Consider the following 27,466-nt stretch of genomic DNA (forward strand, 5'->3'; position numbering starts at 1 on the left):
TTTTGATTTCTAACGTGTTCTACAGACTAAATGTCTCTAAGAAAAAGTTCTCCTGCCCCAAAATTTCTTTCTGCTGAATTATATTGACATGTTCCCAAGATGCTGCTTCTTGTTTTATTCCTACAAAAGAATCCAACATGTTTGCTTCAATGATTGAGTAGATATTTCCAAACTTATTTCACACAATTTATTTTCATTAATTTTTATCTAATGTATTTTTGTAATGAGACTTATATTTTATTTTTAAATTGAATCCAGAATTTATTCAAGTATATATGCCTCAACTTCATAGTGAGAAATCCATTTTTCAAAAGCATCTGATAAGCCAAACAATATAGCTAAAAGCTAAAGCTTCAACTATTTAGAGCATGTTTGGGTTATTTGTCCACTATAAATATAGGTTAGGATACTCAACTTCATTAGTTATTTGCCAATTTTTGTTTGACAATAAGGTTTGATTATCTCCAATTTTTTGGTGGAATCACCAAGGTGTCCTTCTACTTCTTACGAAGGAAATCTTGTTCCAGTATTAGAGATTGAAACCCAATCAACCTTATTGTAGCTAGGGAATGAAATGAAATCTGCACCCAAAGCATATGATTTGTTTTTCAATTTAATTTTTGCACTACAACAATGCTACACAACCAAACTTGTGTCTGAATGAGGTGCCAAAATTATAGTAAAAGATTGAGAGTAAGAAAAAAAAATTAAAAAATGGAGAAAGAAAGCAAAGTTGAAGGAATTGAAAGCATAAAAAAGAGAAAACCGAATTGAATTGTCCATTTACTGAATGAGAATGAATTATAATTATAATTTTACGTCAATAAATTAATAACACTAATTCTTAAACACCAACCTGCATTATAATTATAATTTTACGTCAATAAATTAATAACACTAACTCTTAAACACCAACCTGCAGCACTATATTGTAAGACATAGAAAATGGAAGAGTGATGCAGATTTGAATGATTAAAAAGTGATTTTATAAAATGATTGCATGATTTGCCAAAAACATATGCAGATGACAATTATAACAATATTGTGAATGAAAATTGTAATAGAGAAGATGAACAACACGATGTATCCTGGTTCAATCCCAAAGTGGGATCTACATCCAGTCTCCACCACAACAAATGGTAGAATTTTTCACTATAAACAAATTCAAGTTACAAATACCAATTCAAGCCAATACAAAAAACAAATTTCTCAAACGGCACTATGACTTTTTCCAGATATTCTCACATCCTAGCTCTGCCTTTTTCATAACAGAAATTGATTCTCACTTTCTAAGCTCTCTCTCTCTGGTATAAACAGAATAACTCATATCAGCTCTCCTAAAATAGAATGAAACAATAAAGGCATGAAAACTCTTAAGAAAAAAAAAGATATTTGTTTACTGTAAATAAAAATATAAAACTAAGTTTGTCCTTCCTTTTTTTTCTTTGAAAAGTTTGTAAGCTTTCTGTCTATTTTTGACAGATTGCTCCAACTGTATCCATATCATTGAAGATTTGAAGGTAATCTTGTTGCATTTTGATTGGTCTATTTGTCCTTGCAAATTATGTCATCATCCATTTCTTCTTTTGATTTTGTACGAGGATGATGTCTTCCATGAATTCTGCTTTTGAATTGATGCAGAGACTGCACCTCATCTGATTTGTTTGGGATTCATTGTTCCTCCATCATTCTTGCCCAGATTCCTTTGGTCTCCTAATTAGAACTAATCCAAGTTTGCTCCGATTCGTCTCTTGCTACGCCAAAACAAACACATTAGAACAACTCATACAATTTTTGCTTAGTGCATAGTCATCACAAGGTTAATTAATTTCTTAATTCAACAGAACTTAATACTAAGATAGTAAACAGCATACCAAACCAACGAGGGCCACGAGCAAGCAAGCAAGCAAGAGCAACCCCATGAATTGTAATGAAAGGCCTTAGATTTGGGTGAGTCAAGGGGTGGTGCAAAAGTAGCTGACACAAATAACAATAAAAAGAAGAAAACCCGTTAATGACAAAGGCAAAAGTTGGAAGGGGAAGATTTCATCATTCTCAAGGGTTTATCCTTGAATTAACAAAACTATAACCTTCTAATAAACATTCTATGTTGTATGTAGTTTATATTTCGCATTATGGCCAAAATCCCCTAACAGTAATAGCCACATAATACTATTCAAAACTTACTCAAAAGACATGCCTCAGAATTCATTTCTTCCTTTAGTTGAGGAATACTGTTTTGAGATCACTATATCAGCCGCTGAACCTTGCTTTCAACATTATTTGCTCCAACTAACCAAGTTTTACCATGCTCTCAGGTAGGTTAAAATAAAAAATAAAAAATCAACAACTAAGAATTTTGTGGAAAATTGGAAAAAGACACGAGATAAATTTAATGCTTGTGCTTACTTGTTTATGATCCCATTAAGATAGGCTGTACCATGGGCATGATGGTTGTCTTTTACATACTTCAACGTAGTAAAAGCAAAACCCTTATTCACAATGGTTATAAAAAGGTGCATGAGAAAGTATAGTGTACAAGAAAATAGTCACAAGAGTAATGCAGTGCAGGATTATACCAGTCTAAGAGTGGTCCACTCCAGCTTGAAGTTCCTTGTCCATGTACTCAACCAGCAAAGAATTAGTACATAGAAAACTTTTAAGATCATCTGCATTAAGAAAATTGAAATGAATAACTCAATTATTCTACAAGATCTTTATTTAAGCATGCCCAAAGATTTCCTATGTTTGTTTAATGCAGATTTGAAACATGAGACTTTGAAGAGTATAGAATGATAAGAGCATTTTTAATGTTAAGATTGTACTTTAATGCCAATTAATTCTGCAGGAATCCTTCAACAGAATAGAGCAAACGTTACTTTAAATCCAAATAGATACTCATCCTTACAAGATTGGAGGTGCAGCACCCAAATACAATAAATTGACAAGCCCAGAAGAATGAATAGATGTCCCTATACATGAAGAAAGAAAGAAGGAATAATAATAAAAGGGGTAGAACGGTTAAATGGGGAGAGGAGGAATTCTAAAATTGAGATTGTATCCTAAAAAAAGTTAACAGTTTTGTGATACTAAATGTTGGGGAAAGTAGGCATTGAGTAGAGTGGTGATTAAGAGTGTTAAAAGAGAGGATTGGGTTTTGTATTTACCTGAAAAAAGAGTAGGATAAATGTTTGAAATAAAAGTAAGATTATGTAGGAGAGAATGAATATGATGTTGGAGAAGATGAAGTGAAGCCACTTTGGGATAGAGAAAGAGCAAAAGGGTTACCTGTTTTAAGATGTTGAGTCAAACTCAATCCATGTGCCGTCAACTTCAATGTGGGGGATGTGGGAAATGGATGGCCAAATGTGGGGGTCCTTCCTCTCTATGCCTTCACCCAACAACGGACATCCATAGATTCTGAGTTGAGTTAAAGAGGCAGGCAGCCTTATTATGTTCTCCAGCTTAGGGCACTCTACAATCCATAATTCTTGGAGGGACTGTGACTGTGACAGCTCCAGAGATGTCAAATTTTCACGTATTGCGATTGTGAGATACTTGAGATTTGGGAAAGCTGGGAATGCGAAGGATATAAGCGAATGACAGCTGTTGTGTATTTGTAATCTCTGTAGCGAGTGGTGTTGTTGGTGTTGCATTGGGAATTCTACATTCTTGCAATTGTATATGCCCAACTGTTTCAACGAAGGGGGCAAAGCATCCCCTGGAAATGATATAGCTGATGAGCACTCTGAGATTCCTAAACAACTGAGAGAGGTTGGTTGGGTGTGGGTCATGGCCTCAAACACATACTCCACCTGCTGCTCTCCATTAATTACTAGTGTCTCCAACATGGAAAGTGGTTGGTCCCGCATTCTTGCTTCCTGTTTGCCATCTATTCTTAATTTGCGTAGGATGGGAGCTCTTGGCAGATAACAACCAATCTCCTCGCATTCTTTAATCCAAAGTGATTTCAAAGACGGAAGGAAAGTGGGCAAATCTCCTCTTAACTTAGGACAGTTATAAATACGGAGCTCCTCAAGTTTCGGAAATGGTGCATGATTATCATCATCACATTCATATGACTCCCATTCCTCCCACCAACCCATATGACGAAATTCTAGAGATTTAAGGGATCGGAAGGGTGCCTCCTGATGCTGATGAGTTCCATCACCCTTATAGAATGACCCACCAATCTTCTTCACCTTCTCAAACTCTTCAATGATCAGCATCTCCAGAGAGGGTAACTGTCCAAGTGAAGGAATCACCCAACAATTCCTGCATCCCGTCAACTCCAACTTAGTCATGTTGTGGTACGAAGACTGCCCTACCCAATCCGGAAACATCGTACCTCTGTAACCCCAGATGAATAGCTTCTTCAAGTCTTTGTGAGGACGTAATTTGTCAAGTACATCTTTTTCACTTTGGGAATCACAAACCTCACTTTCTTCAAATGATGACCACCTCAAATATAAGGCATTCAATTGTATTTTTTCATCCATCCTTGCATTCGATGCTTCACCACTATTCTTAACATTCTCTAGTTTCTTAATCCACAATGAGCCATGAAGATGTGGTAGCTCTCCCAGTTCTCCAATCCCATTCTCTTCATGTTTGCCCGCAATATAGTCACTTAAAAATTGCAAATCTTTTAATTTGCTCATCTTTTTTGGCATCTCTTCCAAACCAGTGTCAAAAACATCAAGATGACGCAAATTCACAAGATTTTGCATGTTGGACGGAAGCTTTTTAAGTTTTCTACAACTTCTCAACTTCAATGTTTGTAAATTGTACAAATTATTCAAGGACTCCGGCAATGTCACGACAAGTGTGTTAGAGAGATTCAAATAACGCAAGTGGATCAATTCACCAATTGAATCAGGCAATATATCAATTTTAAATGATTTAAATGACAAAACACGTAAGCGCTTCAACTGTGCTAGTAAGCGACCAAGATCAATTCCCAATTTGTGTTGACGGTATAAATCTGCCTTGATTCGAAACAGGGTTCTCACATGACTTGAACTCTCACATGCTTCCAACATCTTCGGGACTGAATTACTGTCGTTGACATCATATGACAAATGACGAGTTTTAGTATCATGTTGGCCTACATTCTCGTGTTCAGAGATTCTAACAAAGAACTTTTTACCATAGAATGTCGCTAGATCATGCATGAGGTCGTGCATCACAAATGAATCTTCATAACCATTCTTTGATGGTTGAAAGAATGATCGTGCAGCTAAATCATTTAAGTATTTATATCCAACTTCTTCTAAAATGCTTCCACTCTCTGGTTGTTGCAAAAGATCTTCCGCCATCCACAACGACACCAATTCATGGCTACTGAGTACATAATCTTTAGGATACAAAGAACAATAGACAAAGCAACGTTTTAAGTGTGAAGGGAGATAATGATAACTTATTCTCAATGCAGGAAGAATCCTACACTCATCTTCAGAAAACTCCCAAATCTCACTCACCAAAACATCTTCCCACTGGCTTGCCTTATCCTTGGTTCTCAATAAGCCCCCAAGTGATTGAGCTGCCAAAGGCAGGCCTTTGCACTTTTCAACAATTTTTCTACCAATTTTTTCTAAAGCTAAACGATCTCGAGATTCAGTAGGAAAGAATGCATGATTTGCAAACACCAACCAACATTGTTCAACATCCAACAAACTCAAATTGTGAGCTGGAATAGTTTTCACCATAGAAGCAACAGTATCAATGCGGGTTGTTACAAGAATCTTTCCTCCCTGACTTCCACATTGGAAGGGGCCTAGAAAAGTTTTCCAATCATCATAATGAATGGTCCACATGTCATCCAGAACAACCAAAATCCTCTTCCCTGTTACCTCAGTCCTCAAACGTTGTTGAACAGAATCTAAATCATTCATGTTGCAAGAAGCAGAAGTAGCTTTCTCCACTACAGTCTGTCACCTTAAGAACATCAAATACTTCACCAACACAAACCCATACTTTAACATTAAACTTTTGCTGCACTTGGTCATCATTGTAAACCAATTGAGCCAGAGTAGTTTTTCCTATACCGCCCATACCCACAATGGGGATGACAGTCACAGGTGATTCAGCATGACGAGTATCATCTAACAGCAATTTGATTATCTCGTCCTTGTCTTTGTCCCGACCAAATATGTCAGAATTTATAACGAGAGATGTGGATGGAATTCTCGGCATGTCCACCTTGGCACTCTTCTCCAGACGAAGTAAATCTTTACGTGCTACAACAGACTCTAGTGTACCAACTATTTTTTCCATGTCGCCAGTACCTTCAATATATGAATTAACAAGAGAAGAACAGGAAGAAGAGATACCTGGATCTCTTAGAGTGGCGGGGATGGCGGCCTTAGTGGTGGAGAGTTCATCGAGCAAATCATCAGCAAAATAGAGAGCATCTTGGAGATCAACAAGCCACTTTTTGACTCTCTTGTTAGTGAACTGCTTCTGCTCAGCATCATCAAGCACATGTCCAACCTCATACAGACTTTTCTCCAACCTTCCAAGCAACTCGAGGGCAGAGTGGTTTCCATTGAGGACAGAGTCATCTTCAAGTATTGAGGACAACTTATCTAAAATAGCATCAACAAAGGAGGTGAGATAAGCTCCACCATAAAGTTTTGCAGCCATGATTGGATCTAAAGTGCAGCGGATGAGATCACAAGAAAGAAAAAAAGGTGAAGGATGAGGGAAGAAGGGTTCACGGTTTGCAATGTACTCTCTGGGTTTTCTCAAACAGGAGCTAAGGGAAGAAGTCTTCGGACAAACTCAAGTGGTGAAATAATGCTGGCTTTTAATAATAAAGATGATGATGTCCGAGGACAATTACGGAATTACCCATTGCTGAAAATTTTCACCTTTTCATGTTAGTCTAATATTATTTCAACATACAATTAGTTTCCACAAATCTTGTTCATTATTATTGAAAAAAAAATAAACATTGTAACACATTACAAAATAAATACTCTTAATATTTTTTTTTTTTGGCATTTGAAGGCTCAAATATTAGTGAAGTCTCTTATGTTGACTTCTATGAAGAAAATGGTGTGTTGGGACTAAAGGCCGAAAATGGTGGAGATAAATGATAAAGAAATAGTTTTTTTTTTGTAAAATAAATATAATAAATGTTTAAATTATAAATTCCGCCTTGAGCACGCACCAGTCGACAAACTTTTAAATAGAGTTTAGCACTGTAATAGATTAGTCTTTATTCTTTAACTTGCTGAGTTGAGAGATATCGTGAGAAAAAAAAAAGATAATTTTGAGAATTTTTACCATTTTCATAATATGTTTTATCTCGTTTACTTTATAAAAGGAGATAAGTATAGACGTATCTCATTTTTAATGTAAACGAGATAAGGTACAAATCTAGGTCTACATATCCCGTGTACACATGTTTTACATAGGAAAGAACGAACTCCACGTATTTCATTTACACAATGAAAAAGATATAAACAAACTAATTTCGTTTAGTGTGTAAACCAGATACATGCTAACTTAAAACGTTGACACTGAAAATAAGATATAGTACGACAAAAATCAATCACCTATAAAAGAATTTTTAAACCGTTGGTATTCTCCACAAAAATCTCAATCCTTCTTCTTTCCCATTTTTTTTTTCAAAAAATTTATTAAAAATGTCTATTGGTAGTGATTTTTTTGTTGTGATGGTGTATTTCAATTGTCACATGATGATAGTGAGATTATATTTGAGTATGAGAATCATGCGCTGCGGAACAAATTTTTTGTCTGATATTCGCACGTGGGTGATAGGGAGTGAAAAGAGGTTGGAAGAGTTGGGTATAGGATGCTAGCACCGATGAAAAATGGTATATTTCGATTTCGTCCATTCTACCTCGATGGCGATGAGCATGTGCACCTAATGTAAGAACCATAAATTATTAACTAATTAATTAATGTAAAATAATAATTTAAATTGTTCAAAAATAGGTTAAAAAAATTATAATGTGAATTAGAAAATTTTGAGATGAGATTTCACTTCAGCAGAATTTTTCGAGTTGTAAAATATAATTTTTTACGAAAAATTGAATAAAAACGTATACCGATAAATTAGACAGTAGTACCAGTTAAATGTATTGCATGAGCATAATAAAAATTACCTTTTATAGTTTTGTGTAAATTTTATTAAATAATAATATGTATTAAAAATTTATTTTTGAACATTTTTTGTAAGTGAATAATAAGAGTTTGTTTAGATGTTAATAAATCGTTAAAAAATTCAATAAAAAGATTTTTTTTTTTATCGTATTTGATAAATTTGTAATAATAAAAATAAAGTATTAAAAAAATTAAAAAATATTTTTTTAAAAAAATTACAAACCTATAATTTATCTTTTTTTTAAAAATATTTTTATATTAGTATATCTAAACATAATTAATAAATAAAAAATATTTTTAACATAAAATACTAATTTTATATTTTTTAAACTATTAAAAAATATTTTTTTAAAAACTCACCTAGTCAAATCCTAAAACTAACTTCTACAAAAATTAGTTTTTAATTATATAAGAAATTAAAACATGCGCTCGCTAAATAAGTTTTGAATCCTTTTAAATGTGAATTTTAGTTTTAGTCTCTACAAAAATTCAGATAATATTACTTTGGGTTGAGATATGTCTCCAAACACTTTAAATATTTGTATAACAATTCTGCTACGTTACCAACAACATTTCTGTCAACATCTGCTAACTCTTATTTATAAGGGTGTTTAATGAAAGTGTCTTTGTAGATGTGTCTAATAAAAATGTCTTTTTTATAGTTATGTTTGATAGAAGTGTCTTTTATATATATTTTTTGGATGCGTCTTTTTATATATGTGTTTAAAATATAATAATTAATCATTATTGGTAATAAGTTGGCAGATAATATATTGGTACCCTATACTTTTTCTTTGTATATTATCCATTAAAATGCCTCTCAAATCAAAATAGTAATGAGAATTAAATTTATAAAAAAAATGTTTATTATCAATTGCGTTAATTTGATTTTGAAGAGTGTTAGAGATCAGCAGATTTTGTAATTTTTAGCCATTAATTAACTATTAATAGTATTTTTAATGGTGTGAAATTTCATCTAATGATAGAGAATTACTCATTTTTCTTTTACAGACTTAATGCTAACCAAATTTTAATAAAAGTGCTGAACTCTTAGACTTTTTCGAAGTGTAAAATAGTTACATAGTTAAACTAGCATCAACAAGTGTTTGTGAAAATTATTCCATCTAATATAAATTTCATAGTTGCTTACCCTAATTTGTCATAATGCTTCCCTATATACTATATAGTATATATTATAGTCTAGAACCTCCCATGAGAGAAAATAAGGTGAAAACATTTAATGTACATTTCATCATTTTCAATTACATTATTACAATCTATACATAGGCCTTGTTCATTTGCAGCACTAACTTGTATTACACTCCAAAAAAAATATCACTAAATCAATATATAACTACCAATGGCTGATTTACATGCACTAAGTTGACATTTGGTCTATAATTTTCAAACCACAAACACTACTCATACATTAACAATCATGCTTAGAATGTTATGAAATTAAACTATATATTATTTATGGGATAATCATCAATTGTTGATATAATGATATACAAATTCATTTTATCTTTTAGCGTATTAGGATTCTAATTTTTCCTCCTTAAAACTATGGTTTGAAGTGGATAAAAACTTAAATTCATTATAATACATCTAATGAAATCAAGCGAGTACATGTAACATGATTCTGAATCTCATATATGAAAATTGCTTCTCCTTTGAACATATCATGGTATGTATGAATGCTACCCATGAACAAACACAAATATCAAAGGAAGAAACAAACCGATTTTATACCTCATGAAGCGCCATTATTCAAATTCAATGTTGTATCTAAACAATAACATGATAGTAGAATAAAAGAGTGAAAAATCCGTGTTGGAGAAAAAGAGCACGTGCAGAAAACAATTTCGACTATAAAAATTAAAAAAAAAAAATTTGCACGTGCCCTGCTTCTCCAACAAGAACTATTCACTCAATGAAGAAGAAAACACTCCACAAACCTTGAGAATTTGATGAGACAAAGTGAATTTAGATGTTGAAGTTGAACTTAGCCGAGGGAATGACTCATTATTTATAGCTAGGTCCAAAACTTTGGAGAGAGAGACATAGGATATTTTAATATTTTGTTTCACCGTATCACATTAAATTATAACTAATCAATCAAATCAATTATATATAATAGTATTTATACGTACATAATAATAATAATAATAAGTATAAATTGTATTTTATTTTTTTTAGTAAATTTTTTATTATCTTTCTTTTAATAAAAAAATATTATAAATGATTTTAAACTAATAAATTTATCATTGTTGTGAGAAGATATTGTATATTCATTTATGGATTTTCTTATCTTTATTAGCAGATTTATTAAGTGTTTAAACTAAAAAAAAAACATAAAATTATTTTTAAGTACAAATATAGCTACTACAATTTAAGAATAGATAAAATATGTTGGTAAATTTTAATAAATAATAACATTAGTCATATTCAATGACGGATAAATCTAAAAAACTTTAACAGCAAAAATAAAGTATTCATAACATGACAATAATTTTTACAATTCTACTATGTTATTATAAAATATGATTAGTCTTTAAATTATCTAACTAATAAAATTAAAATAATAAAATAATAATAAATAATTTAGAATTTTATTTTTTTAGGTTTTATATTTTTAAAAAATTAAATAATTTTTTATTGTCGATTCAATAAAATATTTTTGTATAAAAGTTAATATTAAAATAAGTTAAAAAATCATCATCTTTAATTTGAAATTAATTTAACATAATAATTTTATATATTATTAGAGTTAAAGTTAATAAAATAATTTTGATAATAATTTACTAGAGTGGAGTCAAAATTACTTATGTAGTAGAAACAACTAACCATTATTATCAAGTACTAAATAATTTTTGAAATTCTAATGCATAAATTCGTCCCTAATCATATTATTTTGATTTAAAAAATAATATAATAATAAAATATAAAACAATTTTGGATAATAAATTTTAATAAAAATAATTTTTCATAATCATTTATGATAATAAAAAATAATTTAAAGACAAATTTTATCTTATGTTAACTTATATTTGTTCAAATCAATTTTACCGTAAAAGTTAAAAAATTTTATGCATAAATCATAAAAAAATATATCTACAAATTCAATCAAATAGAAATCTTTGAAAAGAATTGGATTGAATGGTGGAAGCAACAAGGAAGGGAAAATTTCATAATGTAAGAGTGCAGATAGGTTTGGGTTTTGCGTGTTGGCATGCAAAGTTTTCAAGTATTATTGCATCATTTGCATGTGTGAGTTTTAGAGAAAGTTGTGTGGGGAGGCTTCCTAGCTAGGTTGATATCATTCCCTATGTGTAATAGGCCTTTACCTTTTCTTCCCAATGTTTTTGGTGAGTTTTTAACAGCACAAGAATTTCAATGACTTGATATTAATACCAAAACACTGCCCATCATGGACTCAACATACTTCATGCCTGCCTCCTACTTCGTACATATAATAATAAACACCAATCAACTTGGGTTAGTCGAGTGGTTAGCTTACTCGTCCGCTTAAATAAGTGTCGGAGGTTCGAATCCCGCCTTGTGCATGCAGCAATCTATTAGCCAACGGCAGACCCTTAAATGGAGCTCTGATCCGCAACGGATTAGTCCTTGACCTGTCGAATTGGGAGATACCGTGAGCAACAAAAAAATAAACACCATGTTGCAACCTTCTAGACTTGTAGCTACATCAAATCCAAAGGCTAACCAGATAAGTAACCCAGCCACTAACCCTATCCATTTCTAATTCAAATACCTACGTCATTATTCATCTGCTTTTTAACTTGTGTGAATGGTACTTGTATATGGATACAATCATACTCTATATATTATATTAAATTCACTTTTCATATTAGTTAGTCGTGTAAATATATATTAAAAATGAATAAAATAACACACACACACATATATAATTTAATTTTTAAAGATCATATTTAAGTTAAATTAGTTTTTTATTATTTTTACTAATATATTTCTTATAATTGTTAATGTGTTAAGTCTATCACATATCACATTTTTAACATATCATGTGGTGACATATTAAAAAAATTAATAAAAGAACTAACTTGACTTACATTATTATCTACTCATAATTCATTATTTATTATTAGATAAAATATGAAAAATTGTTTATTTATGTACATTAATTAGCGATTATCTTAGATTAGTGCATAGTCAAAAGGATAATTACACTTGTACTAACCTATGATTTATATGAATACTTTGACTTTTTAGATTAATAGTCAAATTAATTCTTAAAAAATTGAGATTTTTTAAATTTGTCATTTAATTATTCTATTAAAAAATTTTCGTCAATTATTGATAATATAAAATGCTAATTGATAGCATACATCATATATGACATATCCAATTGGACGTTCACCAAATATGTTCATAAATCATTTTAGCTGTTAAGTCAAATTTAGTATAGGTTTTATGTAATTGGTAAAAGAGACTAAATTGATAAATTTTCATAAACATATTTATTTAGCATCCAATCAGACATGTTAGCTATTATGTATGTTGTCAACTAATATTTTACTATTTTAGATTATCAATCGTTGATAAAAATTGTTAATAGAATGACTGGAAGACAAATATAATTAATTTATAATATTTAAAAGATCAATTTAATTAGAAAAATATTTTAAAGACAAATTTAAAAAATGCTTCTATTAATTAGAAACTAATTTAATTATTAATTCTTGGTTTTCTTTTTAATGCAAAAATCACTTTCAACTAAAGGTATAAAGTACGGATAATTTTATTACCCAATTATGTTAGGCATTTTACCCAACAGATAACGGATAAAATCATATTATATTATACCTGGTCTTAATTGGTTCATGTATCAGATTTGTAGTCACATAATTCGAATTGACTCGCCAATAACCTAATATATTATATTAAAAAAATAAAATATATAATATATAACTTTTACTAATCTTAATCTCACCTGAGCCCACCATTTCTCTTTTTATTTTTATTTTCAAGTGTTACATAAATTTTTTTTTTCATTTTTTCCTTTTTTTTCAATTTTCTCACATATTTTATTTTAATCGGATACATGATTACTCGAAACAATCCATCCCAAAATTGATTGGTTTAGATGGGTTTGGGTCCAATCACAAAAATTACACTAATACAATTCAATCTAAACTGAACAAATTTAATCGATTCGATTCTCAAATTCACTCAAAACCGATCCAATTCTGACCTGATTATACTGCTACTTCCAACTTTTTATCGCATCAAAAAGGATACAAAGCTAGGGGAAAAGAAGGAAGCTAGTTTCACAACAGAGAATTCCCTAAGAAGAAGTTGTGTTATGAGAGGTTTTCCCCTTGGTGACGAGGGAGTAATGAAACATTGCAAAGTTTGATGAATAGCATGCTACGAAGGTGTGCCGTGCGGCAATGGTTTAAATCCTAGTTTAGTTTTTCTACATAGGTCAAATCTTACATACACAAGCAGCAACCCCATCATTACTACCACCACCCCTACTTTGCTGTTCTACCATGCCACTTCAATTATGCACAAAGGAAAAACCATGAAACATGTCACGCTCTATTCCTACTAAATTTTCACAAGCACTCATGTATGCATTAAAGAACCGCAAGGTCTACTTTGAAGGGGAAGGGCGATATCTCTCTTTCTTGGGGTTTTACTTTGCAACTAATAATCTAGCTTCTTTTTTTTTTTTGGTTGCATATATTCTCCCCCAATCCGACAGACCAAGGACTAATCCGTCGCATATCTGATTTCCATTTAAGGATTTGGCACGGGCCACTTGTTTAAGCAGAAGAATGAACTAGCCACTCGATCAATCCAAGTTGGTTAATGAATATTCTAGCTTTATTATTAAGAATTCAATCTAATCCATATTGAAGAAAACTTCTTCATAACATTTGTATAAGTCCCCAAATACGGAGATTTTAAGAGACACAAACCTGTTTCGAGGGAAAAAAAACAGAAGAAGAATAGAATGACAAGCAAAATGTCTATTTTTTATTCTAAAAAACACTCACTAAACATCATCCAAGAGAGGAACATGAGATCAGTAGAAAGAAATCAACACCACTCTACCAATATGGTGTTAGTAGGTCTAGTTCCATGTATTATACATATATTAGAGCAGTTATGGGGTTTGTAAGAACATTGGCCATGCCACTATCTTGTGGGATAAGAACATAGATTCTGGATGAGGTCATTATGAAATCTAAGGGTCTTTAATATTGGCGTGTGCACCATGCACTTGGGTTGGGTATGTTGAAAAATGAAAATGCTTTATTTGGTCAGGCACCACCCTACGATTCAAAGGCTTTTAAAACTCAAATCATGCTCCCAACAAGCAGCTGAAATTCTACAGCAATTGATGTGTGTGTTTGACTATGCTTCAGAAAAAGGAACAGCAACACAGCCAAAAGTCACTTGCTTCTTTACCCTCATTAAATTTGGGTAAATGATTATGTATCTAACGGATTTATAAGAACAAGAAAAAGAAAACAAAAGACTTATGTTTGGTTTAATGATTCCAGCATGGAACCACTACCAATCTACCATGTCCATGACCATTATCCCCCTCTTTACATTTTTTTTTCTTAACCTTTACAGACTTTATGAGTTTTAGGTGAAAAATGAAAAAAAGATGTAAAGAGTATATAACTATATATATAAATGGGAGTCATTTATTTCAAATTTTTTTCTCAAGGAAATTGCTCCCAAACAGCAAGTGAAGTCGTTACTTCCGTCACAATAATGTCATGGAATTGAATTATGTTTGGCCAAATTGCCATTTGTTGACTTTCTGTGAGTAGCTATTAGCCTATTTTACCTGCCAACATACTGGTTTAAATGAAGCACAAAAGTGAACAAAATGAAAACTATGCATGTTTTATACGGGGATATACACAGTCATTGGCGTGCACCACCCAGAGTTTCCTTTTCAGGCATTGGAGTTCACAAAAAACCATGCAAAAAACCAAGGAGTGAGTGTTTTAGATATAGTTGACACTTCTTGCTTCTATTAATTCTATCTCAGTAGATATCCTGATTTCTATTTCTTCCTTGTGACTCACTCTATTGTGTATTGTCAGTTATAAACCACTCACTAATATGTGTAGTTTATAATGGTAAACCATATTCTAATTCAATGAGGGCATAACATTTTTTTACCCTTGTTTAAAACATTTTTCCTCAAAATAGCAGAAAAAGTACAAACCTTTCTCTCAGTAAAGATATATATAAGTTCATACATTTTTTACCATTAGTGTCTTGGCTTAAAGTTGAAATTTACATGAACAACATAGCGCATCTTAATTTGTTCCACATTATAAACAATGTACTCATTGTACAAAAGAGAACCCTGCAATGCAAAGTGATAACAGAATAAATGTAAAAAATCCAAGTATAATAATGAAGAAATCTGCTGTTGAAATTTAAAATCTTAGCCTACCTTAAAGCTTGGATTTTTCTTGGGATTTCCTAGGGGAACAACGACCCCGTCCTCAAGTGCCTGGGCTTCAGAAAAATCTGGTGATGTTCCTCCTACTCCTTTTGTGCTGCAGCATGAGATTGCAAACATTTCAATTAGAAAACTCGACTTGGCCACTTTATATACTTAAATATTAACAATTGAGGAATTGGAGAAACAAACCTAAGTTTTCCTTCAGGCAACTTATCAGCATCATACTTTGCTGTTAGAAATTCAGCCATGTCACCAAGTGCAACCTAGAGTACAATAAAAAAAATCACTCTCATGAAGATGAATATCAGAATGAATAATGACACAATGCACAAAAAAACAAATCTATATAAAAGGAGAAACTAAACTAATATTACAGTAAGTGAATGACATATAAGTTTTAAGTTTTGTATAAATTTGTCGATATCAACACTAAACTTAGTTTGTAATAATATAGAGAAAAAACATCTATTTATATAACCACATTTGTACTATCATAAAGAATAGCATCTATTTAATCAATTCAGTATCAATTTCATAATTTTCCACAATAAATTAACCAATTATATTATAAAAGATACCAAAGTAGTGCTATAATAAACTAATACATAAATTCTTAAGTTCTCTATAAATTTGTCACGCCACCTACTACTACTACTTAGACAACTATTTGGAGAGTACATTTTATTATTAAATTTTTAATTAATTCATAAAACAGTTCATCATATATGATCATACGAAAAATTAATAGTTCGCGACATAATTTTAATAAGCAACAAAAAATTCTAATTAGTCTATTTGAACATTTTGGCATATGTAACTATATGAGAAAGTAATAGTCATAATATACTATTCAAATAGACAAATATGATACTTATTTAAAATACAATTATTTTTTTACCCCAAAAAAAAATCTCATTTTAGATTTTATATTTTTTCGCGCATCATGCAGATTTAAATCTAGTTAATATAAATTGAAATTTCAAAAGATGTGGATCAATGATGAACATATTGTAAGGCTCATCTTATAAATGGAACCTTAGGTGCAATACTCACATTATGTTTCAGAAAACATGGGAAAACAAAACAATGAAAAATCAACATTGGAGCTCTTGTAGTTAGCTAATATGATTGACATGCACATCTTTTGGTGATATTGGTAATGGGACTTTCAATCCTAAAATCGTACTTATCCATGAAGCAACAATGTTCACTAAAAGATAAGAAACAACCTCACATAAAAGGAGCACTCCATCTGTAGCGGTATGAGTAGCATAGCAATAATTTGCACTTTTGGAGAACATGTCAGCAAAGTATACCCCCTTCCCAAACATGTATCCGGTTACAGGTGCCTCAGGTGGAGCTATGCGTAAACCTGACAATGGTTCATCAAATTCACTCGGATATTGTAGCGACAAAACAATATTAACTTGTACAACAGCATGCACATGGATGCAATATTCAACAATTAAGAGAGGAATGACCTTGAGATAAAATTCCAGTCCAGTTTGAGAGCCGAGAACCATGCCACAAAAGCATCCTATTTTTTGTGCCGCAAAACTGTCATATAGAGTGGAAAAAACCTATAGATTTAATTCAAAATGTCTACATAATAGGATTTACTCTCTTTTTTTTTGGGGGGGGGGGGGGGGGGTTGGAATATATTATATTTGCAGAAGAAAATATCACAGAAAAAAAAATTCTTATTCAATCATGCATTAATCACACCTTTTTGAAGCGTTCAGCCTCTCCTTCTTTTGAAGTCCTGAATATTTGAACAATTTCCACTGAATAGTTTGAATGTGTTTCTGCATGAGTGTTCTTCATATATCTTTCAATCTGATGACATCAACAGGGACAACATGATATCAAATGAGACCAGTAGGAGTCAGGGTTAACAATTTATGCTTCACATCTCCAGCAAGGTCTGATTTAATATTTTACAGGAAAAGACAACATCATTGCTTACCATGGAGAATTCCTTGCTACCAGATTCAACTGGTAAGAGTTCACAATGAAGGCGTTGATAATGTGCATAAAGGGGATCTCCCTACAGCAATTCCAAGATCAGTCATAAAGTATAACAAGTCTATACAGAAAGTAATTTAGAAAAGTAGATATCATCGGGAAAGGAGTCCATCCTTTTTGTACAGGATTGTGTTAAATTGAACATCATATGTTTAATTTTCAAAAAATATACCAATGGAAATAATTATTTCAAAATAAAATATTTTGTGATGCCTAACATACTAACTAGTCTATGCTGTCCCTTCATTTCACTATGACAATTAAAAACAAAACCATATAATATTTTCTCACTCCGATGTTGTTTAGAAGATTGGAATAAAATGTATCCGTAAGTAATTCATCATCACTTAGGGTTTAATTTAACATTTTATATCATAAACATTTCTATCATAGTTCAGCACCTATGGCAGTATCCAAAATAAATTTTGATAAGAATGCTTGAAAAAATTCCAGATACTGCCAACCATCCACAAGAAAGAAGTTTAAACAAGAGATACCTGCATTTCTTTATCCTCCTTCAATAGCTTTGTCGCAACCTCAATTTCAGCAAGAGCTTCAACCTTTAATTGATTACAAGGAGCCAAAAAAGATCAAGTTAAATAAAAATAGGTAAAACTAATTTACTGTTCTGAACCATTGCAAGGAAATTGAAGGAAGATGGTGAATAGCCTCAGGGGACAAGGAGGCTGCTGAGGTTAACGGGAAACAAAACAAAGCACTAAACGAAAATATATAATATAACAGCACCCATAACAAGTAGCCACCACATATAGAATACATATAAGAAAAAAGAAAAGGAATAAAGGATTACCATTTCCAACTTTCGCTTTAACTTTTGAGGGGTGTCGATAACAAAGTCTCCTGTTTATATTTCTATATCGATTAGTATGATTCCGAGAAAAGAGTTCACAAAACCCACAATTAATTGTGAAAAAATCACAATTATAATTTAAACCATGGAATAAAACAGTACATGGGCAGGTGGAAAAAGGTATGGGAGAGAGAGCTTACGCATTTTTCTGAATCCAAAATCATGAGGAATTACAGTGTAAAATTCTCTGTAATAAGCAATGAACCCAATTAGATAATGAGGTGATCCAATTTCTTAAAGCTCAAATGGAAAATTTCAAGTCATGATATATAGGCAAATCAGCTCTTTGAAAAGCAAATAGGTAAGAAAAGGTAAATGACTTCAACCGAAACAATAAAAGAGCATAGAACATTGAGAACAACAAAGTACCAAATCTTCTTACCCACTTAATTGCTCAAGGGCTCTCCTATCAGATTTATCAATCACATCAGCAAGTCTTTTGAGAACTTCATAGCCCTAAATTATTTAAGAAATATAAACGGTTATTTTTCTAGAAAACAGGATGTAAAATGCATGCAAGTTGAAACAGCAGTTCCCAACATGATGTGAACAAAAGATTCATCTACAATATAACTTGTGCGTGTCATCAAGATTTAACGACCTTGGGTTTAACTTTATATTCTAAAAGCATAGAGAAAAGCAGATTAAAGGGGGGAAAATAATTTCCATATAACACTGAAACTTCACCTCGTGGTGCAATTTTTTTTCCACCACCAATAAGTACCCAGATGTACTTTGGTTGTTCAACAGTATCAATGAAATTTGATTTTTCATCAACAACATTATAGAAGCACAGAAAATTAGTATGAGATGAACTTCTAAAGGAACAATAGATTAAATTAAACATATGCCAAAAAATAAAGTAAAATAAAATACAATTGTGGTGCCCTAATACTTACCTTTAGAATTGTTGATTTGCTAAGTTTTCCAAGGGGCAACTTGTTTGCATTATACCCTGAAAAAAGATCCCAGAGCTAAAGATAACGAATATTGAATTAGGCTATATCAAAATTTTAAAGAAGGGGTTTCAAAAGCATGACAATGAGTATTGACTTGATATTGTTGTATCTTTGGAAACCATCTAGATGATTTAAAAGACTAAGCTGAATGTCTAGCATGCTTTTGGATAATATGGTCCAGAACTCATCCAATTGAAGGGAGCAATAACTAACCTATTTCCATCATTTGCTGATTCATCATGCTCACATTGCAAACAAGAGATATAAACTTTGCAACACAAGGCTCAAGTTTTGATTCCAGAGGTTGCTTTTTCAATTCATGGCCAGCACTTTCTGTGACCTGAAAGCAACTGCCCATTTAGAATGACCAACTAAAATAGTTTCTTCCTCCTTTAGGTTCCTCTCCACCAGCATAACCACAAGGGAAGATAACATCAATTACCATCAACAAGAAATGAGTGAAGTCCTTTCCAAAATCCATAAATATGAAAAAGAAAAATTCCTCTTATATAAGATAACGTGAACTAATTTCAAAAGGATGAGAATTAGTTACAAAAGGCACATTAAGTATTCAAGTTACATGAGTAAAAGGAAAATGGATTATGTAATAAGGGGAATAGTCAAGTCAATAGTACTCACTGTAGATTCTTCTTCCTTGCTGCTGTAATCCATTTCCAACCATACATAACTCTTTGGGTAGCAAATAAAGTTTTTCCTATCAGACCAAGCATTCTTGGTCTTGGCCAAAAACTTATCTTCAAACTCTACAATGGCATGCGCACTTGATGTGAAAGGTCCGTGTATCTTGTCTTGACCCTTTACACCTACCCTTCCCCATCTATTGTAAACAAGAAATTTACTGCCATCATCGGATTCTGAGAGCAATTATGACACAGGTGGTCAGAAAAACCAGTGGAATGATAAACCCAAAAGTAGAGCAAACTTTCAACAAGCCAAGTGACACAAATTTGCGACTAACCAAGAACTTGAATCACATAGAACTTGTTATTGTTGTCCCCAACATTTGTCTGGTTTAACATGGCATCATAGACTTCACCACCCTGCATCGTATTAAGAAAAACACTGGTCAATTTAAACCCCTACAAGTAATTAACTATCCAAACTGAACAGAAGGTATCAATGTCAACAACAGTATCTCGCTAACAAAATTTGCAATGCAACAACTATTAGAAACTTGCCAGTTGCAGAACATGATACTGTGATTTGATATGATCCGGCAGCCACTGATCAAGAATAGCAGCACCCTTTTTGGTTGCAGTCACTATCTTTTCCTCTTCTTTACATGATGTAGCCTCCTCTGCAGACACATCATATTCACTACTCTAAATACTAACAAGGAAGACCAAATATGCAATGCCTATGCTCAAAACTAAGTAACAAGGAAAGTGACAACCCATTCTCAGAATCATCCATTTCACTCCCAAATCTCAAAGCATCTACTATAAGATGTTTATATAATAATGAACCACTAGTATCCTCAATCCTCATTTTTCTTCTCAGACAAACAAAGTCGGAGTTGGAACTTGAAACTTAACATGATTACATTTGAACTTAGAAACAACAATAAATAACCAATTTTAGGAGGCAATATCACAATACCTCCTTTAGAAGTTAACTGGGGATCGAAAAATTAACATGTCAGGATTAGTTTTCACATTCTATAGAAACACCTATATTGCGTTCTCGGTCCACACTATTGAGATTAAAACATTCAAATGCAACAAATATTCACAAGGATAGAACTTCCATCAATGGAAAAGAAATTCTCCCATATCAAAATAAGAACTTTTAAAGCCATTTGCATAGCATCAATGAGAAGCATACCATCCTCTACATTATCAGAACCCTTTCGCAACAGCTGAGAGATTCTTTCAACCAACTGTTTCTTGGAACCAGAGGCCGGAATTCCATGAAGGGAAGCTTGTTGTCGAAGCTGCTGAACACTCAACTCACGAAGCTCCTCAATGGAAGTGATTTTGTTACCACGATTAGAGTCACCATTCTCACCATCATCACCTTCACTCTCTCTCACTCTCTTATTACCCGCCAATAACAAAGTATCACCATCAGCACCAACACCATACCCAGAACCATCAGCATTACCAACAGAATTTTCCTTAGCTTCTTTGCGAAGTGCAGCGTCAAGTCTCCGAACCTGTAGAACAATCATCCTTCAAAATGCACTAGACTCTAACTAATCTAACTCGAGTAATAAAATAAATAAAGAAATTTAAACAAAAAAAAAACTTTTTTTATCATTCACATAACTCGAACTTGAGAATTACTTAAGAAAAAACTAACTTTGAACAACTTGAACTAACACTAAACACATCATTGTCAAAATTATACTCTTCATTTTTCAAATTGGAACAAAAATATGGTGAATAGTGCGATTAATGTGAGAATGTAGTGACCACTAACCAGAGTGGGTTTTGTTCCAGTAGTGGCGAGTCCACGTTGTTGGAGGTGAGCTCGCAGTTCCTCCACCTTCAGTTTACTTGACATGTTTTCTTCTTCTTCGAAGTGGAATCGATTTTTGGTTGGAAGCGCTTTTTTTTTCTGGCTCTGAAAAGCTTCTTTTCAAAACTTCGAACGAAACTTTTCCGAACACTGAAGAGGAGTAGAGAACTTTATATACGACGTCGTTTTACAGGGACAAGGACTAAATCGTCAATTTATGAGGTGTGCTTCGCACGATAACACATTATATATATATTTCACTTTTAAATTCGTAAACTCTAATAAAAATAAAAGCTTTTGAATTTTTTTTTGGTTGTACAAAAGCTTTTGATTTAAGAGAAAAAAACAAATAGGTATCTGTCCTTTTGTCCTGCAGACATTTTTGTTTTTGGTTATTGAAAAATATTTTTAAGTTACAAAATTCGGACGGATCAGTCCCTCGGTCAACAGAAAATGCTTGTCACGCGTATGCGTTGTCCGGAAAACTTTCCTCTCTCACGGTCATGTGAAAAACTTTCGTCTCACGCGTACGCGTAGTCACGCTTACACGTCACCATGAATTTAATAATACTTCATTTTTTCATGAATTCTCCACTTTGCATTTTTTTTATTTCTTTTAAGTCATTTTTGCTTTCAAAACTTTAAATCACTCAAACAAACATATCAAGGCATGAAATGGGAGAAAAGTAAGAATGATACAGCCTGATTAGAGAAAGTTACAATGATGAAACTGTTAGTAATATTTTTCGTTGGTTTTTTTTTTCATTTTCTTTTTTATTTTTTGCATCATCACAGCCTTGCATTGTACATCAAAATGTTAATTTAGTATTCTTTTTGACAAATGCATACGCGTGAGAGAGAAATTTTCCAGACGACACATACGCGTGAGAGGAAAGATTTCCACGCGTGACAAGCATTTTCCGTTGACCAGTCCGAGTTTTGTGAAGGTCAGAGAGTTAAAAGTATTTTTTAAAGGTCAGGGACAAAAATGTCAGGGACCAACTTATCCTTTTCTATTGATTTAATCAACCAACTAACGAATTATAGTTCAAATAATATAATTTTTCGTCTTTATTTAGAGATATCAAATTTAAATCTCACTTCTAATTTTAGAAAATAAAAATAACCAACTAGATATTGTTAGAGCCGGTATCTCTTGTCTCTTGAGGTCTTTTTAGAGGTATATTCTTTTTTGCTCAACTCTTTTTCTTTTTCATTTTTTTTTTTACCTCTCTACAAAAATGGTCTAATCAGCTTTTCTAAATTAACCAAAGATAAGATTACTCTTATTTTAATGTTGGGCTCAATTAACCTTAGTTTTGCTTCTTTTTTCTTGGTCATACTTTGTTTTGCGTTTAATCATGGGTTGTGGCTTTTGGACTTTTTAACCTGTTTGAAATGGCATTAAGTTTCTTTGTTTGAACCTTATTCTATAAAAAAAGCCCAATAGTAGGGGCAAATAAAAAGTTTCCGAAGAAAAAAATGATTCAAAGTTCAAAACAAATGGAAAAAAAAATAAAAAAAAGAGTTCAAGACCAAAACATTAATGAAAAAATAATAAAAACTTGCTTCTATTTGTCTTGAAAAAAAATACAATCTTAAGTTCTTGACACTTGACAACCTAAATTTTGTTTGGCAAAAATTAATGGATTTAATTACTTTATGTACATTAATGTAAAAACCATGTCTACACTAATATTCAATCAAATTTTATATTAGAGAATTATATGATAAATATAATTATGATAGCTAATGCAACCTTAATTTTAATTATATTTTTTAAGTCATATCAAAATTTTATAATCATTATAGTTGACTAGTTGCCATAAAATACCTTCTATATATTAGTATTATGTAACAACAAAAATGTTAACTCAACCATCTATTATCTATTATCTCATATAAATTAATTAATTTGATAACAAAAATATACTCTCAATATATGACAATTAAATCTTTCGAAAAGAATAAATTGATATTTTTTTCGTGATGGTTCTTATCACTACATGTGAATTTGTTGGACTACCGTAAAAAATTCTTTAAATTAATAAATCTCTTTTCTTATAAACTCTTTACTTCTTTTTATTTTCTCTCATGTAAAATTATTTTTATGTATTTTCTGCACTTATAATATTAACAGAATCTAATTGAACTATCCTCTAAATTCTTTTCAGTATGATGAATTAAATATTTTAGAAGAAGTTCAAGATAATATATGATAATATTATAATTAATAAGACCCTTTTTCTTATCACATATATGATAATAATTTATTATTAATGTAGAAGAATGCATTCACCCTATTTTTTAATTAACGCCTACACAAATGTTGTGTTGTTTAGGATTTAAGGGGAGTGTTAGGTAAATAATGATTATTTTAAACAATATAAACAACTATCAATCAAATAAAAATATACTATATTTTAATTTAATGCTACTAATTAAATTTATTTTTTTAATTTTATTGATTCATATTATTTACACATTGTTCAAAAATCTTGTTAGTTATCTATATTTTTCCATAAATTAAATATCCTAGTTATATCCAAGCTAAGGGATCATCTTATATGGAAGCATCTTAATAATATACCAAATAGATAAATAAACATGATCACATGACTTTTATATATGTTGTGTAAAGTTAGCGTGAGTGATGTGGAAACTACATAAATAATAATAACAACAAAACTAAGCATGTCCTAGGTATTTTAAATTCGATAATAAGAACATCTAACCTTATCTTCAAGTACGTATTTAAATTAAATTTAGCGTTTTTTTTTTTTTTTTTTGTAAAAATTTAGCGTGGTATTTAAACATCTTACTATGGAACAATATTCCTGCAGATAATTTTAATAAGCAAAAACTTTTTCTTCCTAACATAAAAAACAATCATTATCAGCATGCTAAAGATCTATTTCATTATTCCCTACTTCATTTATTTTTTCGGCGTCCTGTATTTTTTTTTTTATATTTAAAAATAACAAACTTAGATAAATTTAATACCGATTAACGTACTAAAATCAGGATCTATATGGGATTCAGGTTCAATGAACTTTTACGAAAATATTTATTGATTTTATATATATATCAAAGAGAAGTTTGGACCTATGTTCTTTTGGAATGTGTGATCAGAACCTTTGCTAGTTTGCTATATCAACTCACCTTATCATCCTTCTTACTATTTAAATAAAATATTTTTTATAAAACTAAAGAGAATAATAAATAAATATATTAATATATTTATAATTAATTTTATATTTTTAGAGTTTATATTTATTTTTTAGATTATTAATATTATTTTTATATTATTATTATATAAGATATTTTATTAATTATTTAATTTTAATTTTATAGTGAGATTATATTAAAATTAAATGAATTTTTTATTTAAATATAATATTTTAAATTTTAAAGACCAAAATAAAATTATATCTAAATATAAAAAACTAATTTAGTACTTTATCCTTATTTTATATATAATTGATTCTAGTATAATTATTGTTACGATAGGTAATCGGAGATTAGTGAGTTGGACTTGTGAAGGAGGTAGTCTCCGACTTTGTTCGCGTCCGGGAGCCGCCGTCCGACTTGTATATATGAAAGAATGGGGGTGATACCTATAAAGACATTCAATGCCTAAATCAGTAAAGAGTTTTTCAGGTTTATAGAGTATTGGAACTTAATGATACCTGAGAGGTGTCAGTGTATTTATAGTGGTGAACCAATAACCACCGCTGGAGTAGTTACTGTCCCTTTATCTTAGGAAAGTTGAGATATGGCTCTTAAAAGTGGATTGAGAGATTTTAAGGGCAGTTATTTATACGCTCCCAACTTCCATAGAGCGGAGTCTGTGTCGAATCCGACCTCTTCTAAGGAGGTTGGTTACATGTGAAGGTCAATCTATAAATTGGGCCTTTCTAGCTTATTTGGACGTAGGTCTTAGTATTGAGACAGGGTATGAACAATTATATTATAATAATTATATTGATTATTGTTTGTGTAAGTATTATTAAAATTAAAATATTTTTTACATTTTATAACAAATTTTTAAACAATATATTTTAAAAATGTTGTTTAATAGAAAATATACTAGTTTAATTTTAACAATATTTTTTAAAATATCGTAATTACTAATATATATATATATATATTTTTTTTTTTTCTATACCTATTACTTGATATTAAATTTTTACTGAATTTATTTTTATAATAAATTTTAAATATTTAAACTTTATTAATTATTTATCTTTTGATAATTAAACACCAATTTTTAAGTACTATAACAAACACACGTATGTAGCAACTAGCAAGTGACAAAATTGCACACTACTTCTTCAAAGGGATATGGATACATCAAATTGGCGAATGTAGATCACAATTCACAAGTTAATTAATGGTTATGGTTTGGTTGACAATTCATTGGTAAATCATATATATAACAAAGTCAATCCAAACTAGTATCTTCCACTTAATTCCACGGTGCATGCTTTTTTTGGTTTCATATTTTATTTTATTTTGTATTTGAAGTGGTTCATTCAGATTTCAGAATCTAATGTATATTTTAATTATTGGCTAGGATCATTCAAATATCTCTGACCTAATATTCATGACAATATTCTATTCTCTCCCACTACAGAAAAAGTTTATTATATTTAAATGCATTAATATAATTAACCAATAACCGAAAGGAACCAAAATAGAAGAAAGGTCAAAATGGCTCAGCTTATTCGGGGGACCATTGAGCCAAATATATAGTGAATTGAATTAAGAGAAAATGACAAATAGGTCTTAACTTTTTGTCTTGTGGATATTTTTGTCCTTAACCATTGAAAAATACTTTTAAGTTTCTGATTTTTACAAAATTTGGACGGATCAATCTCTGACGAAGGCATTTGGACGGATCAGTCCCTGATGGAGGCATTCGGACGGAGGGACTGATCCGTCCAAATTTTGTGAAGATCAAGAATTTAAAAATATTTTTCAATGGTTAGAGACGAAAATATCCGTACAACAAAAGGTGAAGGACCTATTTATCATTTTCTCTTGAATTAATTATATTGTTATAAATATAATGTTTAAATGACCCTTGTCATTCTCCAAAGGATACATAGCTTAAACCAAGTGGAACAAAATAACTATGAAAACTTAAAATGTCTAATCGCTTTTACTTTATGCTTAAATCATATCTTATAATTACTTACTTTATATATATTTCATTAAATAAATTCAAGAGGTTAACATATATATATATTATAAAATATAAACATGCCGAAATCAAAGTGCATGGTCATGCCCTTATATTTTAAAGTTCTGTTTGTTGTACTACTTTAATTTTTATATTATGACCTGTGTTATGATGATAATGAAATAATAATGCTACTTAATTAATAAAAGATAAGATTAGAGCACAGGAAAGCCGAGTCTTTTATATATCAGAGTGTTCTTGGAATATATATTCATGTCTAAAATTAGAAGGTGTTTGACTATGTATCTATGCAGAACACATATCAT

At 31.1% G+C, this 27,466-nt stretch overlaps 2 protein-coding genes across 15 annotated transcripts; both read right to left on the reverse strand.

Annotated features, from left to right (window-relative positions):
- Window positions 1–1,082: 1,082 nt before the first annotated feature.
- LOC112728559 (putative disease resistance RPP13-like protein 1) lies at window positions 1,083–6,785 on the reverse strand. 14 transcript variants are annotated; one of them, XM_072209924.1, is made up of 7 exons: window positions 3,289–6,779; window positions 2,909–2,972; window positions 2,580–2,669; window positions 2,410–2,492; window positions 2,188–2,292; window positions 1,875–1,977; window positions 1,083–1,754 (listed from the first exon to the last, which is right to left on the reverse strand). In XM_072209924.1, exon 1 carries the CDS (start codon window positions 5,892–5,894, stop codon window positions 3,294–3,296), a length of 2,601 nt encoding a protein of 866 aa, XP_072066025.1. In that variant the 5' UTR covers window positions 5,895–6,779; the 3' UTR covers window positions 1,083–1,754; window positions 1,875–1,977; window positions 2,188–2,292; window positions 2,410–2,492; window positions 2,580–2,669; window positions 2,909–2,972; window positions 3,289–3,293. The 14 variants fall into 14 exon arrangements, with proteins under 14 accessions (XP_072066025.1, XP_072066031.1, XP_072066030.1 ...); XM_072209930.1 differs by having other exon boundaries at window positions 2,410–2,468; window positions 3,289–5,895; XM_072209929.1 differs by having other exon boundaries at window positions 1,083–1,750; window positions 3,289–5,895.
- An 8,490-nt stretch (window positions 6,786–15,275) lies between these two features.
- Window positions 15,276–22,108, reverse strand: LOC112728560 (poly [ADP-ribose] polymerase 2). Its single transcript, XM_025778750.3, has 18 exons — window positions 21,917–22,108; window positions 21,320–21,650; window positions 20,674–20,792; window positions 20,454–20,535; window positions 20,114–20,349; window positions 19,688–19,814; window positions 19,415–19,470; window positions 18,898–18,971; window positions 18,656–18,702; window positions 18,456–18,505; window positions 18,142–18,204; window positions 17,586–17,666; window positions 17,345–17,455; window positions 17,101–17,176; window positions 16,849–16,991; window positions 15,809–15,882; window positions 15,608–15,713; window positions 15,276–15,517 (listed from the first exon to the last, which is right to left on the reverse strand). Exons 1-18 carry the CDS (start codon window positions 21,998–22,000, stop codon window positions 15,419–15,421), a joined length of 1,959 nt encoding a protein of 652 aa, XP_025634535.1. The 5' UTR covers window positions 22,001–22,108; the 3' UTR covers window positions 15,276–15,418.
- Between the last annotated feature and the right edge of the window lie 5,358 nt (window positions 22,109–27,466).

Source organism: Arachis hypogaea, chromosome 12, assembly GCF_003086295.3.
Source record: "Arachis hypogaea cultivar Tifrunner chromosome 12, arahy.Tifrunner.gnm2.J5K5, whole genome shotgun sequence".
NCBI classification, from domain to species: Eukaryota; Viridiplantae; Streptophyta; class Magnoliopsida; order Fabales; family Fabaceae; genus Arachis; species Arachis hypogaea.